Source organism: Phacochoerus africanus, chromosome 4 (genome assembly GCF_016906955.1).
Source record: "Phacochoerus africanus isolate WHEZ1 chromosome 4, ROS_Pafr_v1, whole genome shotgun sequence".
NCBI lineage: Eukaryota > Metazoa > Chordata > Mammalia > Artiodactyla > Suidae > Phacochoerus > Phacochoerus africanus.
In genome coordinates this window covers 35110675-35124920 of record NC_062547.1, presented here as the reverse complement: position 1 = coordinate 35124920, position 14246 = coordinate 35110675, and the positions used below count along the sequence as shown (strand labels likewise).

Here is a 14246-nt window from a genome sequence, read left to right as displayed (position 1 = left end):
TCACTTCGTACGCCTGGAAGTAACATAAGATTGTAAATCACCTATAGTTTGTATTTCAATAAAATAAATAAAACCTATATGCCATATCTGGGTTGAATGATGACTCTCCAGTCATTATTAATGGTTTTCTTAAATAAGAAAATAATTTTTGTGTAACCCCAGATTACAGTTCCTTAGTATGGAATCTTGTATTTATCACAGTAATTTTTCCCCTAAATTTGCTGCAAAATATGAAAAAGAAGCATATTAAGCTACTGGTTCTAGTTCGCTGAATGCTTACCATTCCTACTAGTGCCACGGAAACATTCTGAAGCTAGAAACATTTTAAACTAAACAGTTCAGCACATCTTACTAATATTCATTAACTAGGTCAATAATAAATTAAAACTCCATAGGTGAAAGGAGGAAATTTCACTCGGTTGATTGGTCTGTACTTTCTCAACCCACTGGTATTGACTTCACACATCATTTTTCCTTTTTAAGTCAGGTCCTTTGATGTGGAAGCATGGCCTAAGTCAACTGTCTGGGGACAAGTTGCTCTAAGAACATTTATATCTACCCACACGTGCACTTGTTGTAATGCATTAGTAAGTGTTCTTCAGTCCACCCCACATAAATGCTAATGAACTAAAATGGCTTTTTACAGATTTGTAGGCCACCCAGGAAAATACAATAAACTTTTTAACCGATGGAGACTGGAGGAAGTAAGTAATCTTGTAAGGGTGGGTGTGGGGATGAGCATGGATATGGGCCAATGACTGTGGGAGGAGGAGGGGCAGGAGAGAGAGAGAAAGAAGGGTGCCACAGGGAATTTCAGGGGTGCCAAAGCCAGGTTTTTGATAAAGGAAACTTCCTATGGGTTCAGAAATGAAGGAGTCAAGTCTTTCCAAAAAAGAGAGTGTACTTAAAGGTTAACCCCCAAGATCCTGACCTCAGCTTTTTAAAATCTTCTATCAAAACCATTTCTTCCCTTTTCAAAGCCCAGAAATTTAAAAAATCTCAAAATTTTTTTTCTCTTGGAAATTATTATTACTCATTACATGGGTTTCCAAACTTAAAAATGTTTGGTTTCCTTTTAAGCAGGGAAAATTTAGTCTGAAAGAAATATTGCTTGAATATCAAATTATAAACAAAAAGGTGTATCTTCAAAGTCTTATATTTCTTTATAGATTTGTAGTATGTATGTCATGGAAGCAAAATGTCTAGGAATAGTATCTGTATGTTACAAGGTAAGAATATTGTATATTTTTGCTAAGACTGACAAACTCTCCTCCCAAATGCCAACTCCTACCTAGAGTGTATGAATCTGCTTCTTCAGACTTTTACCAAGAGGAGCATTTAAATTTTTACCAATTTAATAACCCAAAGGGATATCTTCTTTTGATTTCAGTTCTTTAATTATAAGTGAGATAGAGAATATTTTTCATGTTTGATGACATTTCAGATTTCTGTGTGTGTTTTATTCCTGTTCATTTTCATTAAACTGTTTTTCTGTTTAATTATTTTTTTAAAAAAGGCTCTAATCTTTCAGGAGTGCTGCAGATATGTTTCCATTTTCTCTCTCTCTTTTTTTTTTATCTTTTTTTTGTCTTTTCTAGGGCCACACCCACAGCATATGGAGGTTCCCAGGCTAGGGGTCTAATCGAAGTTAGAGCCGCTGGCCTACGCCAGAGCCACAGCAGTGCAGGACCTGAGCCGTGTCTGTGACCTATACCACAGCTCACAGCAACACCGGATCCTTAACCCACTGAGTGAGGCCAGGGATCAAACCCAGAACCTCATGGTTCCTAGTCGGATTTGTTAACCACTGAGCCACGATGGAAACTCCTCCCATTTTCTTATATATCTTTTAATTTTTTTTTGTTTTGATATATTTTTTACAAAACTATATGGCATTTTCTAATTCAAAAGTTACTGCTGTTAACATGTTAGGAAATTTGTGTCATCACCTTAAAATTAATTCTTCATTTGGGAATTTTTTTTTTTTTGTCTTTTTGCCTTTTCTAGGGCCACTCCCGCAGCATATGGAGGTTCCCAGGCTAGGGGTTGAATTGGAGCTGTAGCCACCGGCCTACACCAGAACCGCAGCAACATGGGATCCGAGCCGCGTCTGCAACCTACACCACAGCTCACGGTAACGCCAGATCCTTAACCCACTGAGCAAGGGAAGGGACTGAACCTGCAACCTCATGGTTCCTAGTCGGATTCGTTAAACACTGTGCCACGATGGGAACTCCCATTTGGGAAATTTTAAATTTCACCTTTGCATTTTTAACTAATGTTATTTTTAAAAATATTGATATCTTAGCCAAATGGGATTTTTTTTTTTTTTTTGGTGTAAAGAACAATCACGACATCCCCTCTCCCAACTGGCAGCCACACGTTTACTAAATAATACATTTTGTCACTCAGAAAAATGAGTAGAAGTTTTATTAGATTTTACATCTTGAAATCATGTCTATTTCTGGACTCTGTTCAGTCTCAGTGTCAGATTTTTTTTCTTTGATTCAAATTGTTTCAATTATTTTAATGTAAGTTCCAATTTAATATATGTCAGCATTAGCAGGAGATCATAATTTAGAGTGAGGCCAAGAAAAGATTACTTAAGAAATCTGAGGGTAAAGATTTTAGTTTCTATCTAAAAAGTCTCCCAAAACTCAGATCTCTCATTAATGTTGTTGGAGTTACTGTCCTGTCTCAGTGGTAATGAATCTGATGAGGACACCCAGTCGGATCCCTGGCCTTGCTCAGTGGTTTAAGGATCTAGCATTGCCATGAGCTGTGGTGTAGGTCACAGACACAGCTGGGATCCTGCGTTGCTGTGGCTGTGGTTAGGTGTAGGCTGGCAGCTTCAGCTCCAATTTGATCCCTAACCTGGGAACTTCCATATACCATGGGTGTGGCCCTAACAGACCAAAGAAAAAAATGTTGTCTCTCTAGAGTCTTCTAAAAGTAGATTGGAATAAATGGAGAAAGCCCAAATTTCATAGAGAACATCTGCTTTATCTCATAGAAAAGTCAACGTTAATCTTGCTACTTATTAATTCTTTGCCCTGAATTTAACCTCTCTGAATATCTGTCTTCTCATCTGTAAACTGGCAATAGTAATACTTAGGTTGCAAAGCTGTTAATAGATAAGAGATAATTTGCATAACACAATTAGCACAGTCCCTGAATTGTGGTAGGAACTCTCTGTAGTGTAGATAATATACATCAATGCTCTATCTCTATAGCTACCTGAGTATTGTTCTGTTAGGCTAAGGTAAACTAAGGCCTTTCATAGTCCTAGGCTCCAGGAAGTCCCCAAATCAAACTTGCAGTTTTTTTTCATATATCGGAAGTATGACTATATCTGCAAAAAGGTTTTCAGCCACCCACCTGGGTGATGGGGGTGGCAGTGTGGGGCGGAGAGGGTAGGTGCAGCAAGGCTTACTTTTTTCCATGGGTGTTCATCTGGAGTGAGCAAGGGTTGGGGGGAAACAGGTCACAGGCAGATAGAGCTGCATATTGATGCCACCTCAGCAGCCACTAGCACCAATAATTTTATTTAATTTAGTATTCTTATTCTTAATTGTGAAATTATTGGAATCCATGATTCCTCCTGGAGAGTCCCAGGGAAACAATTATAATAGTTGTATCCCAAAAAATGTTCCATAACCACCCTCTATTTTTCACAACATATATGACATAAGTAATAGCCATATTTTCCAACAAAGGATTATTTATTTTGAAAAAAATCAGTGAAGTGAAAATATAGATTTGTGGTAGACCTTAGAAATCCTGGAAGTGTAGAAATAAAAACTATACATGATGGAAGGTCAATATTGAACCAGTGAATTCAATCATACAACAAACAGTTATTGACATAGTCTATCCTATGTCTCTTCTGGATACTATGGGGTGTATAAATGAAGAAGTCCTTTTCCTTTCTTTGATGATATTAATAGTCTTGAAGAAGAGAACATAAATATGTCTTTGGAGCCTAACAGTCTACATTCTACATTTTAATTTTGCTCCACTGGAATGCATGATCTTAATATCTCTAAATCTTAATTTTTTTTTTTTGCAAATTTTGATAAGAATAGCCATCTCAGTAATTTCCATTGTGGCTCAGCAAGTTAAGGACCCAACGTAGTCTCTGTGAGGATGGGGGTTAAGGATCCAGTGTTGCCTCAAGCTGCTGCAAGCTGTGGCATGGGTCACAGATGTGGCTCAAATCCAGTGTTGCCATGTCTGTGGCATAGGCCCCAGCTACAGCTTTGATTCCACCCCTGGCCCAGGAACTTCCATATGCTGCAGGTTCAGCCATAAAAGGAAAAAGCAAAAAAGGAATAGCTATCTCAGTAGCATTGGTGATAGGTAGATTAAATTGGATCATGCCTGTAAGGTCCCTGCCATAAGTAGTGGTAGCCATTATACAGAAAGAAAAAAGTACTATTTTATTTAGAGTATATGAACTGGCTATACTAGACTTCCCTCTTATGTAAATCTATCTAAAAATATTAATAATAGCTACTATTCAGTGAGTACTTACTGTATGCCAGCACATTCCAACAGTTGGTTCTAAGCGTTCTACATAAATTAATATATGTAATCCTCACAAAATTCTATTATTACAGGAAACAGAAGCTTAGAGAAGTTCTAAAATTTGTCTACAACTATAGAAACATACTTATAAATTGATGAAGTCATCAATTTGATTCAGGCAGTCTAGAATCTATGCTTTGATCCCTGCTCTTTCCAGCCACCACTGGAGTAGCATGTTGACACAGTGGAGAACTTAATAGAAATTGATTTTGATATGAGATTGCTGAATGATCACTGGCTCCTGCAGGTAACTTGAATTGAGAGTAAACCTACCAGAGTGAATGAAGTGAAAGGACTAAGGGTGTTGGTGTCTGATAATACTCTCTGCCACTTAGCTTCATCATCTATAAAACAGAGATTTCAATACCCATCTTTCCAGGCTCTCTCATGAGGAGCAAATGAGAAAAGTACCTGAAGGTACCCAGCCTGGGTTGTCCATGGTTGTATGAGTTTGAGTGGTGCAGTGGGCATGTGAGCCTGGGTCTCCTGCATACTCATCCACTCCCTTTACTCATTCAAATGTAGACTTCTTAACCAAGAAATATTGGTGTATTGAAAGACTAGATTTAGCTTAAGGGAATCATTATGTGAGGAGGCAGGCCCACCAAAACTGGTGGATCCCCATCTCTGCCCTGTAAATCACAAAGCCATCAAGGCTTAATTTCAACAATTATAAATGGCCTGTCGTCCAGCCTCCTCTCTTTGGCCTGCATTGTGGAGAGCTCTCCAGTCCTGTGGTTCTGTGATGGGCTTCTTTTTCCCTTCCCACATAATAATATGCTTTGCTAAGACGGTCCTTTAAGATAACAAACACATTTGGTAAATAGAATTCATCTTTAGCATTATGTAAAAGAGCAGTGGGTTAGGGTACAGGAGACCAAGGCTTTCATTCCCATATCACCAGTTAGGACTGCATGACCTTGGACAACTTAATTTGCCTCTCTGAGTCTCTCTACAAAAATGAAGAGTTTTAGCCTGCAGCTATGAGCTGTTATCTGCCTCTGTAACTTAGTAATTATTCTGCCTCAGATATTCTACCACATCCACTTACGGTATGTATGTGGCAGAGTTCAGGGGGTCCTAAATTCATCCTAGAAAGAAGGAGCATTCCTGGATGAAAGAATTAAAACTTCTCCACACAATAAAAATTACTACTGGCAAACTCTGTCTCTGACTCAGATTTGGGAGTTTTAAATTACTGGGCTGGAACCAGAAAAGCAGGCTCTTTGTGTCCTAATTTTTTGTTCTCTTTGAAATCCCACTGGTACTGATTTGATCGAAATAGAAACTGTAGATCAAAGCTATAGAGACCATCATCCTTGCAAGCAGGACATGAACCCATTTCCAAAGAAAAAAACCCACGCTTTCCTACCCAAATATCCTCTATAGTGCAAAGTTTTCAAGCAAAACATATTGATTGCAGTTTTCTTTGTAACTGCATTTTTGTTTGTGTGGGTTTCTCATGCTAACTTTTACTGAACATCTAAAAAAAGTAAAGGAATACAGAAAAGGCAAAATTGGGATCATACTGACAAACTAATTTGTGGCATACTTTTATCACCTAAAATACATTATAATATATGTAGATTCTTCCTCTCCAGGAGACAGACATTCCCCCCATCGTGAGAGCAGGCTAGACCTGGTGAGCGACTTCTAAAGAATCAAACAGAGAGAAAGGGGGAGTTCCTGTTGTGGCACAGCAGAAACTAATCCAACTAGGAACCACGAGATAGCGGGTTTGATCCCTGGCCTCACTCAGTGGGTTAAGGATCTGGTGTTGCTGTGAACTGTGGTATAGGCTGGTAGCTGTAGCTCTGATTTGACCCCTAGCATGAGAACCTCCATATGCCATGGGTGTGGCCCTAAAAAACAAAACAAAACAAAAATAAATAAATAAAATAAAATAGAGAAAGGGGAAAATGAGTAACTGTGCAGTAGAAACACCTGGTAAACACTATATTAACAAGGTGGTAAAAATTCACATCATTAGTGCTGTCAGCGGGTATCATGTAGCCCTGATGGGCTGTGGTGAAAATGGCACTTCACCTCTGTGCTCTGCCTTTATCCCAAAGCCCATAACCCCACTCTAAACATGTGAAAACATCAGACAAACCAAGACTAGGGGAATTACAACAGCATGCTTGTCCAGCAGTACTCAAAATTGTTAAGGATATGAGCTTAGTTAATCACAAGGTAGTCATGTTGACTTCTTAGCTTTGACAATATACCTTGGTAACATAAGGGTCAGTGAAGGGAACTGGGGGAGGGGTGCATGGGCACTCTCTGTACTATCTTTGCAAATTTTCTACAAATTTAAAATTAGTTTGAGATAAAGAAAAAACTTATTTAAAAAAATATAAACATATGCTGTCACATATCTGGAATCTAATATGTAGAACAAATGAATGTATCTATAGAAAAGAAACAAACTCATGAACATGGAGAACAGACCAGACGTGTGCTTGCAGAAGGGGAGGGGGAGCGAGTGGGAGAGACTGGGAGTTTGGGGTTAGTAGATGCAAACTATTGTATTTGGAATGAATAAGCAATGAGATTATGCTGTATAGCCCAAGGAACCATATATGATCATTGTGATGTAACATGATGGAGGATAATGTGAAAAAAAGAATGCATATATATGTATCACTGGGTTACTTTGCTCTACAGCAGAACTGACAGAACATTGCAAATCAACTATAGTTAAGAAAATTTTTAAAAACCTTATCAAACTGTACATTTTAAATGTGGGTAAATTTTATGAAAAAATATAAACATTTGTCATAGAATTAAATATTTTTTAGCTGATTATTAATAGATATATAGTATTCCAGAGCATTCATTAAATGTAATCGTGACTAGCACAGAGTTTGGCAGTAGTAAGTGCTCATTAAAAGTTAGTTGTTGATGGAGTTCCCGTCGTGGCACAATGGTTAATGAATCCAACTAGCAACCGTGAGGTTGCGGGTTTGGTCCCTGGCCTTGCTCAGTGGGTTAAGGATCCGGCATTGCCGTGAGCTGTGGTGTAGGTTGCAGATGCGGCTCGGATCCCGCGTTGCTGTGGCTCTCGCGTAGGCTAGGGGCTACAGCTCCGATTCGACCCCTAGCCTGGGAACCTCCATATGCCCCATATGCCGAGGGAGCGGCCCAAAGAAATAGCAAAAAGACAAAAAAAAAAAGTTAGTTGTTGTTATTGCTCTTATCATTTTGTTCAATATTCCAATAGGATTACTAAAAACTGCCCTATCAAGTATCCTCACACATGCTATTTCTTCCTTATTTTTATTTTCTTTATACATTGATCCGAGGTGACTTTCAATTGCTCTATGATTTGAAGGCAAGGGTGTTTAGGGAAACTGAGAAGAGCAAGACCATTATTGCCCTTGTTCTGTTTCAGTGTCATCCTAGTGGCTGTTTGATAGACCTCTGTCTCCAGATGGGAGTTATCATGTTTTTGAAGCAAATATGGAACAATTTCATGGAACTGGGATACCCGTGAGTACTTAATTTTTAAACTGGCCTTCTCTAGAGTTACAAAGAAAGATAGAGGCAGCATGGCTCATTCTTAAGAACTGGGACTTGGTAATCAGACAGATGATGGTTCAGTTCCCACTCTGCTCCTCACTAGATGTGTGGCCGTGTGTAAGTCAACCAACCTTTCTGTTCCTCAGTTTTCAAACCTGTAAGAGAGGCTCAGCAACTTTATCTACCTCAAGAACAGTTGTAAGGATTAAAGGAAATAATGGATATAGAATAACTTCTACTGTTCAACATCTTAAGGCACTTGTTGGTGTTCTTAAAACATTATTGACAGTATAGGTTCTTGAGGACAAAATAACTTGCTAGTTTCTTTTGGCTACCAAAACAGCAAGGTTGTTATTGCTGTTATTTAATAAACAGAACCTCCACTTCCACCTCCCTCCCCCCAAAAAATATAAAGTTAAAATCCTGGATGGGCAGGTTTTGTGCCATTTGTTACAACAGCAATAACAATAAAACCCTTTAGACAGAATTTCTGTCATGACATTAAAACAGTGCATCCTATTTTGTCCATATAGATAAATTTTAACTGTGTGAAATGCTGACATAGAAGGACCCTGACTGTCCACATTTTCATCTATTAAAACCTATTATCCTTCATAATTGAGTGAAATACAGTGTATTTAAAGCAATATGGTTATGATTTCATTTGTATTTAGTAAATATTTAGGAAGAGAATTGCTGAGTCTTATAGTTGATGTTTGCTTAATTTTTTAAGAAATCCCCAAATCCTCTTCCAAAGTGATTTCATATTTCCACTAACAACATATGAGATTTTCATTTGCTCCACATTCTTCCAACATTTGGAGTTGTCAGTTGTTTTCATTTTAGCAATTCTACTGTTTGTGTAATTGTATTTCACTGTGGTTTTAATATACATTTCTCTAATGATATTGAACATCTTTTCATGTGATTATAAATCATTTGTATACCTTCCTTTGAGAAGTATATATATTCCAGTCCTTAACCATTTAAAAAAATTGTGTATTATTATTGACTTGTAAGATTTCTTTGTATGTTCCAGAAAAAAAGTCAAATATATATTTTGTGAATATTTTAAAAAATAAATAAAATAAAACAATGTAGTATGGAAGCTTTGAGGCCTAATGAAGTTAAAAACATGATAATTTTGAGGAATTTCCTTACTATGGGGGGAAAAAACTGGTTAGTTGATTGATGGTATAAATAGCTCAGGCTTAGTCATCAAATTGCACCGTGACTCTTTCTACTCATTGTCCCATAAATACTATCATGCCATCCCCGAGCAGAGACCTGGGGGTGGAAGAGGTGAAATTAACTCTGAAATCTGCCATAAAATATTGTTTTAAATAAATTATAGTCAGTCTTAGATCACTGGACTATAAAATTACTAAGACTTTGTTCAACTTTCTTCTCTACCTCTTGCTTATAACTTTCTTAACCTCTCTGAGACGTTATTTTTTTTTGTTTGTAAAATAAGGGATTTATGAAACTTAAATGAGATGACCCAATGATATTTAGCTTCATCAATAAATGGCAGAAGTTTTTTGTGAAGAGATGTATATATAAATCCTCCATATTCAGAACAGTTTAAATCTCTCCCATATGAAGAGAGAATACTGATGGAGGATTGGGAAGCCCAGTCCATTCTTTGTATCCTTTCCTATCCTTGGCTCACCTCTTTAAAACATGCAGGTTGAGGAACATAATTTGAAAATATCTGAGGAAACTAAGTACCAAGTGTCTAGCACATATCCTAATATGCTGTGCTTTAACATGCTGTGGGTACTTCATTAGCATAATCAAGAGGGTGTAGTAGACATGATAATATTAAGAAAGAGACTTATCGTTATCATTATTCATGTACTTCTATACATACCATGCACTGTAGACAGCACATTTTCACCATGGCCTTGCCCACATGGTCACCTTGGATTTTGTATATCAAACCCCAAGGGATGTGGCAGATGACTTCCTGTTGGGATTTTTCCAGCAGTTGAACAAAAGGCCCTGCTGAAAAAAATCTTGCAGGAGTAAACCAGTCCCCAAAGCAATTATTTTGAAACTTTTAAACCACAATTCTTTTCCTTCAAGTAAAATCTTTAGCAGACTGAAATAAATAAAATAGAAGCAAGCTGACCTTCTAACCCCAACCTTCTTTTTCATCTTTGAGAGGCTCCAGAGGCAGCCTCCATGCAACACTCATTAAAGCACTGCCTCATGTTTTGATCTAGTTATGATGCTTCTTCCAACCTCCACTGAAGCCTCCAGGTTCATGTTAATTAAAACTGAGAGTTGGGTACTGTTCACTGAGTCCTGTGAGATTCACTTCATGCTAGAAATAATTTCCATCTAACTCTTAAAATAATTCATTACCCAGAAGTCTACAATACATACATACCAGATTATTTCTGAGACATGTAATTTTAAGATTGCCCCAGGGCTGGGGAATAAGTATTATTACTTCATTTTCAAGTATAATAAATGGACTGAGACACAGATTCATTGCCTGTAAATTATTGTTCATAATAGGAGCAGGATGTAATCACTTGAACCCTCTATGTTTTAAAAACTCAGATAAGTGAAGTGACTTGCTAAAATCTAATGCATTGTAGGGTGCGGACTAGACACTACATCTCTTGAAACTCTAAGTTGGGCTTAGTTATCTAATGTGAGATGTGATTTCACTCATGTTCAGAGAGCACAGCCCATACTGGGCAGGAAGGGCTCAGATCCAATCACAATAGGCACAATAGGTAAAAGTTTGAGTATTTCCGTAGAATAGGTGGGGTAAGAGAAGGGATCATAGAAATAAGTATCTGTCTAATCAATATCAGGATGTGCCTAGTGCATGGGAGGAGCAACTCCTTGATGAATATGTAGATGTTTTAGGGTCTAGGAAGTCTGAGGCCTCTTTTTCCTTGCTAAATTTAAAGTTGAGACCATCTAAAACCAACGGTTCCCAGGCATGCTAAGTGGAGTTGATGTTTCTCTTCTCTTAATACTTCATTTCATCTTAGAGGTAATTTGGGGCTATGAATTGTTTACCAGATGCTCAAATAAGAGCTCCAAAGCCCTTTGTTTGCTCTGCGGTGTAGGTTGATCCAGAATTGGTGGTCACGACATAAAATCAAACGGGGAATACAAGATGCTTCAATACCTCAGTGGGAAAATGATTGGAATCTGCAGCCCATGAATATTCACGGACTCATGGATGAGTACTTAGAAATGGGTAAGGAAAGAACCTTTTGCTGAGCTATTTGACTTTCTTGATGCTTTTTTTTTTTTCTACTTCACACAGGCTTTGGTTCAAGAGACAAAACCAGTTCTCTCCTTTCCAACCCCAAGCATTCTAAAACACATCTGTACCTTCATCTCAGCAGAGCTAGAGAAGATATTCAAGCAGTGTCCTTGCAAGGCTCACATATGTTGTCCTATTAGCCACAACATGTGACCAAAATGAAAGCACCTAATTTTCAAGCAAACATTTTTAAGGAACAAAACAAAGCAGAACCCATTGCTCTGTTAAGAAATATATAATCCCACTCAAATAAAGCAATAGTTCTTTCTCACAATAAACCTTTGCACAGACCCAGTCTGAGACTTGGCTTCTTCAAGAAGCTTACTTATTTATATTATGAAAATAAGGATTCCCATTCTACCTATTAAGGGCATTGCATGTTGTTTTGACATTTGTTTTTAGTTTTTTTATTCTGGCCCTCAGTTTTCTCATCTATAGAAGCAGAAGACAAGGTTAGGCCTCTTGGTTCCCCTCTAGAGCTAAGCATTATTCAAGTCCATTTCTTTGACTTTTTCTTTATGCTACACCTCATGCAGGTGAAATGCTCACAGACTTTCAGACTACTGAGGTCTGAGTTTGAATGCAGGCTTGAACATTTTTTAGTGAAATGCCATTTAGCGAGTTTACCTAACGTGTATGAGCTACAGTCCTCTCAAACTGTAAAATGGGATAAGCACACTTACCTTGTTGGGATGTTGAAAGGATTCAAGGCTGTCTATATAAAGACGCCTAATATGGCACAAAGAAAGTACTCAATAAATGATACTGTGTATATTACTGATTCTTCTAACCCTCTCCCTCTCCTTTATAGTTTTGCAGTTTGGTTTTACCACCATCTTTGTGGCGGCTTTTCCTCTGGCCCCTCTTTTGGCTCTGTTAAACAATATCATTGAAATCAGGCTGGATGCATACAAATTTGTTACCCAGTGGCGGAGGCCTTTGCCAGCCAGAGCAACTGACATAGGTAAGATTTAGGAACCAAAGGGTTTTTGCATTGCTAAAACCAAGAGATGGCTTGATCTTACATAGCACCATGTGGATTTCTATTGCTGGAACTCCCTTCCAACCATAACAAAATTGTTTTCATTAACAAAAGAATGAAATGAATACTAATTTAGTTGAAAGTTCATACTAAATATACTGTTTCATAAATTTGTTTGTAACTGAAAAGAATCTCATATATTTTTCCATATTAATAAACATAGCTCTGCCTCATTCTTTATAATTGCTGCACACATTTCTGTTATACATTGTATGACCTTTTTTTTTTTAATCAGTCCCTTAATTGGAGATGTTTAGATTACTTCAGTTCTTGGCCATTATAAGCCACACTAAGGTGAACATCTGTATACATACTTTGTCTGATTATTTCCTCAGGATAAAATCCTAAAATGGAAATCCTATATCAGCATGTACATTTAAAACTTTAAAACATAATTTGTCAAAATGTTGTCCAGAAATAATTTCTCAGATTATACTCCCACCTTAAGTGAATAAATATCCATTTCCCAATTTCCTCGTCAACTCAAGGAGTAATAGGGGTTTTAATATTTTTTATTATTATTCCATTTTTGACAATCTGAGGGGGGGAAAGATATTTTTGTATTTACTTGTATTTTTATAACTATGAGATTAAATGTATTTGTATTTTTTTCTTTATTAATTTTTCTTTTGCCTTTTGGCCATTATATCTGATTTGGTAATTTTTCTCTCCAAATTGGGACTATTAGCCTTTAATACACATGTTACAAACATTTTTAAATACTGGTTTTTAATTTTTCACTTTATTATGAACAAGGTTTAAGAAGGTATATGTAATCAAATTGATATATCTCTCTTATAGTTGTTATTATTTATGGAATTCTTAAAAAGCTCCTTTAGAACTAATGACTTTTAACCCACTGTCTTAATTGTAATTTTGTGTTTTAGATGTATATGTGTTATTTCCATTTGTTTGTTGGCATTTTCTGATCTTATTTAACTATCTGGAATTTGTTGTTAATAAAGGAATTGAGGAGTTCCCGTCGTGGCGCAGTGGTTAATGAATCCAACTAGGAACCATGAGGTTGCGGGTTCAGTCCCTTCCCTTGCTCAGTGGGTTAAGGATCCGGAGTTGCCCTGAGCTGTGGTGTAGGTTGCAGATGCGACTCGGATCCCGCGTTGCTGTGGCTTTGGTGTAGGCCAGTGGCTACAGCTCCGATTCGACCCCTAGCCTGGGAACCTCCATATGCCACGGGAGCGGCCCAAAGAAATAGCAAAAAGACAAAAAAAAATTAAAAAAATAAATAAAAAATAAAGGAATTGAAGTTGAGATTTAGCTTTTTTCCTAATGAATAGCCAATTTTCCAAAGAACACTTATTAAATAATCCATTTTTTAACCTATTTGGATTATCTCTGTTATACTAAATTCTACAGAAACTTACATATATCTCTGGAATCTTCGTTGCCATAGTAACCCGACTATTCTTGGCACATTGTTTTAAAAAAAACATAGTTTTGTAGTAAAAAGTTTAAGTATATGGGAATGCAAATATAGACCTTTCCCCTTTTTTTGAGGAATTTTCTGGCTAATATTACAACATTATCATTTGAGTTAATTTTACTCATTTATGTATTTTACAACCGCCAAAGTCTATTTAAAATATACAATATGTAGAGATTTAATGCTGTTCAATTTGAGTTTCCATTTTTTGAAGCAAATAAAGTTATTCATGTTATTTAATTTGGATATATTTATTATTTCATTATTTATATAAGCACATTAAATAAAATCTAGAAGTCAAAGAAGTAGAAATAAAACTCTCATTCTAGCTTTAGTATTTATTCCATCTCCCAGTGCAT

General features: G+C 36.9%; 1 protein-coding gene across 2 annotated transcripts in view; it reads left to right on the top strand.

The window, feature by feature from the left end:
• ANO3 (anoctamin 3) overlaps nt 1-14246 on the top strand; it is a 209754-nt gene that overhangs the window by 178795 nt on the left and 16713 nt on the right. For both annotated transcript variants that reach the window (XM_047776120.1, XM_047776121.1), the window contains 4 exons: nt 647-704; nt 7982-8079; nt 11202-11335; nt 12216-12368. In XM_047776120.1, coding sequence (XP_047632076.1) covers nt 647-704; nt 7982-8079; nt 11202-11335; nt 12216-12368 — 443 coding nt within the window. The remainder of the gene's footprint in view (nt 1-646; nt 705-7981; nt 8080-11201; nt 11336-12215; nt 12369-14246) is intronic.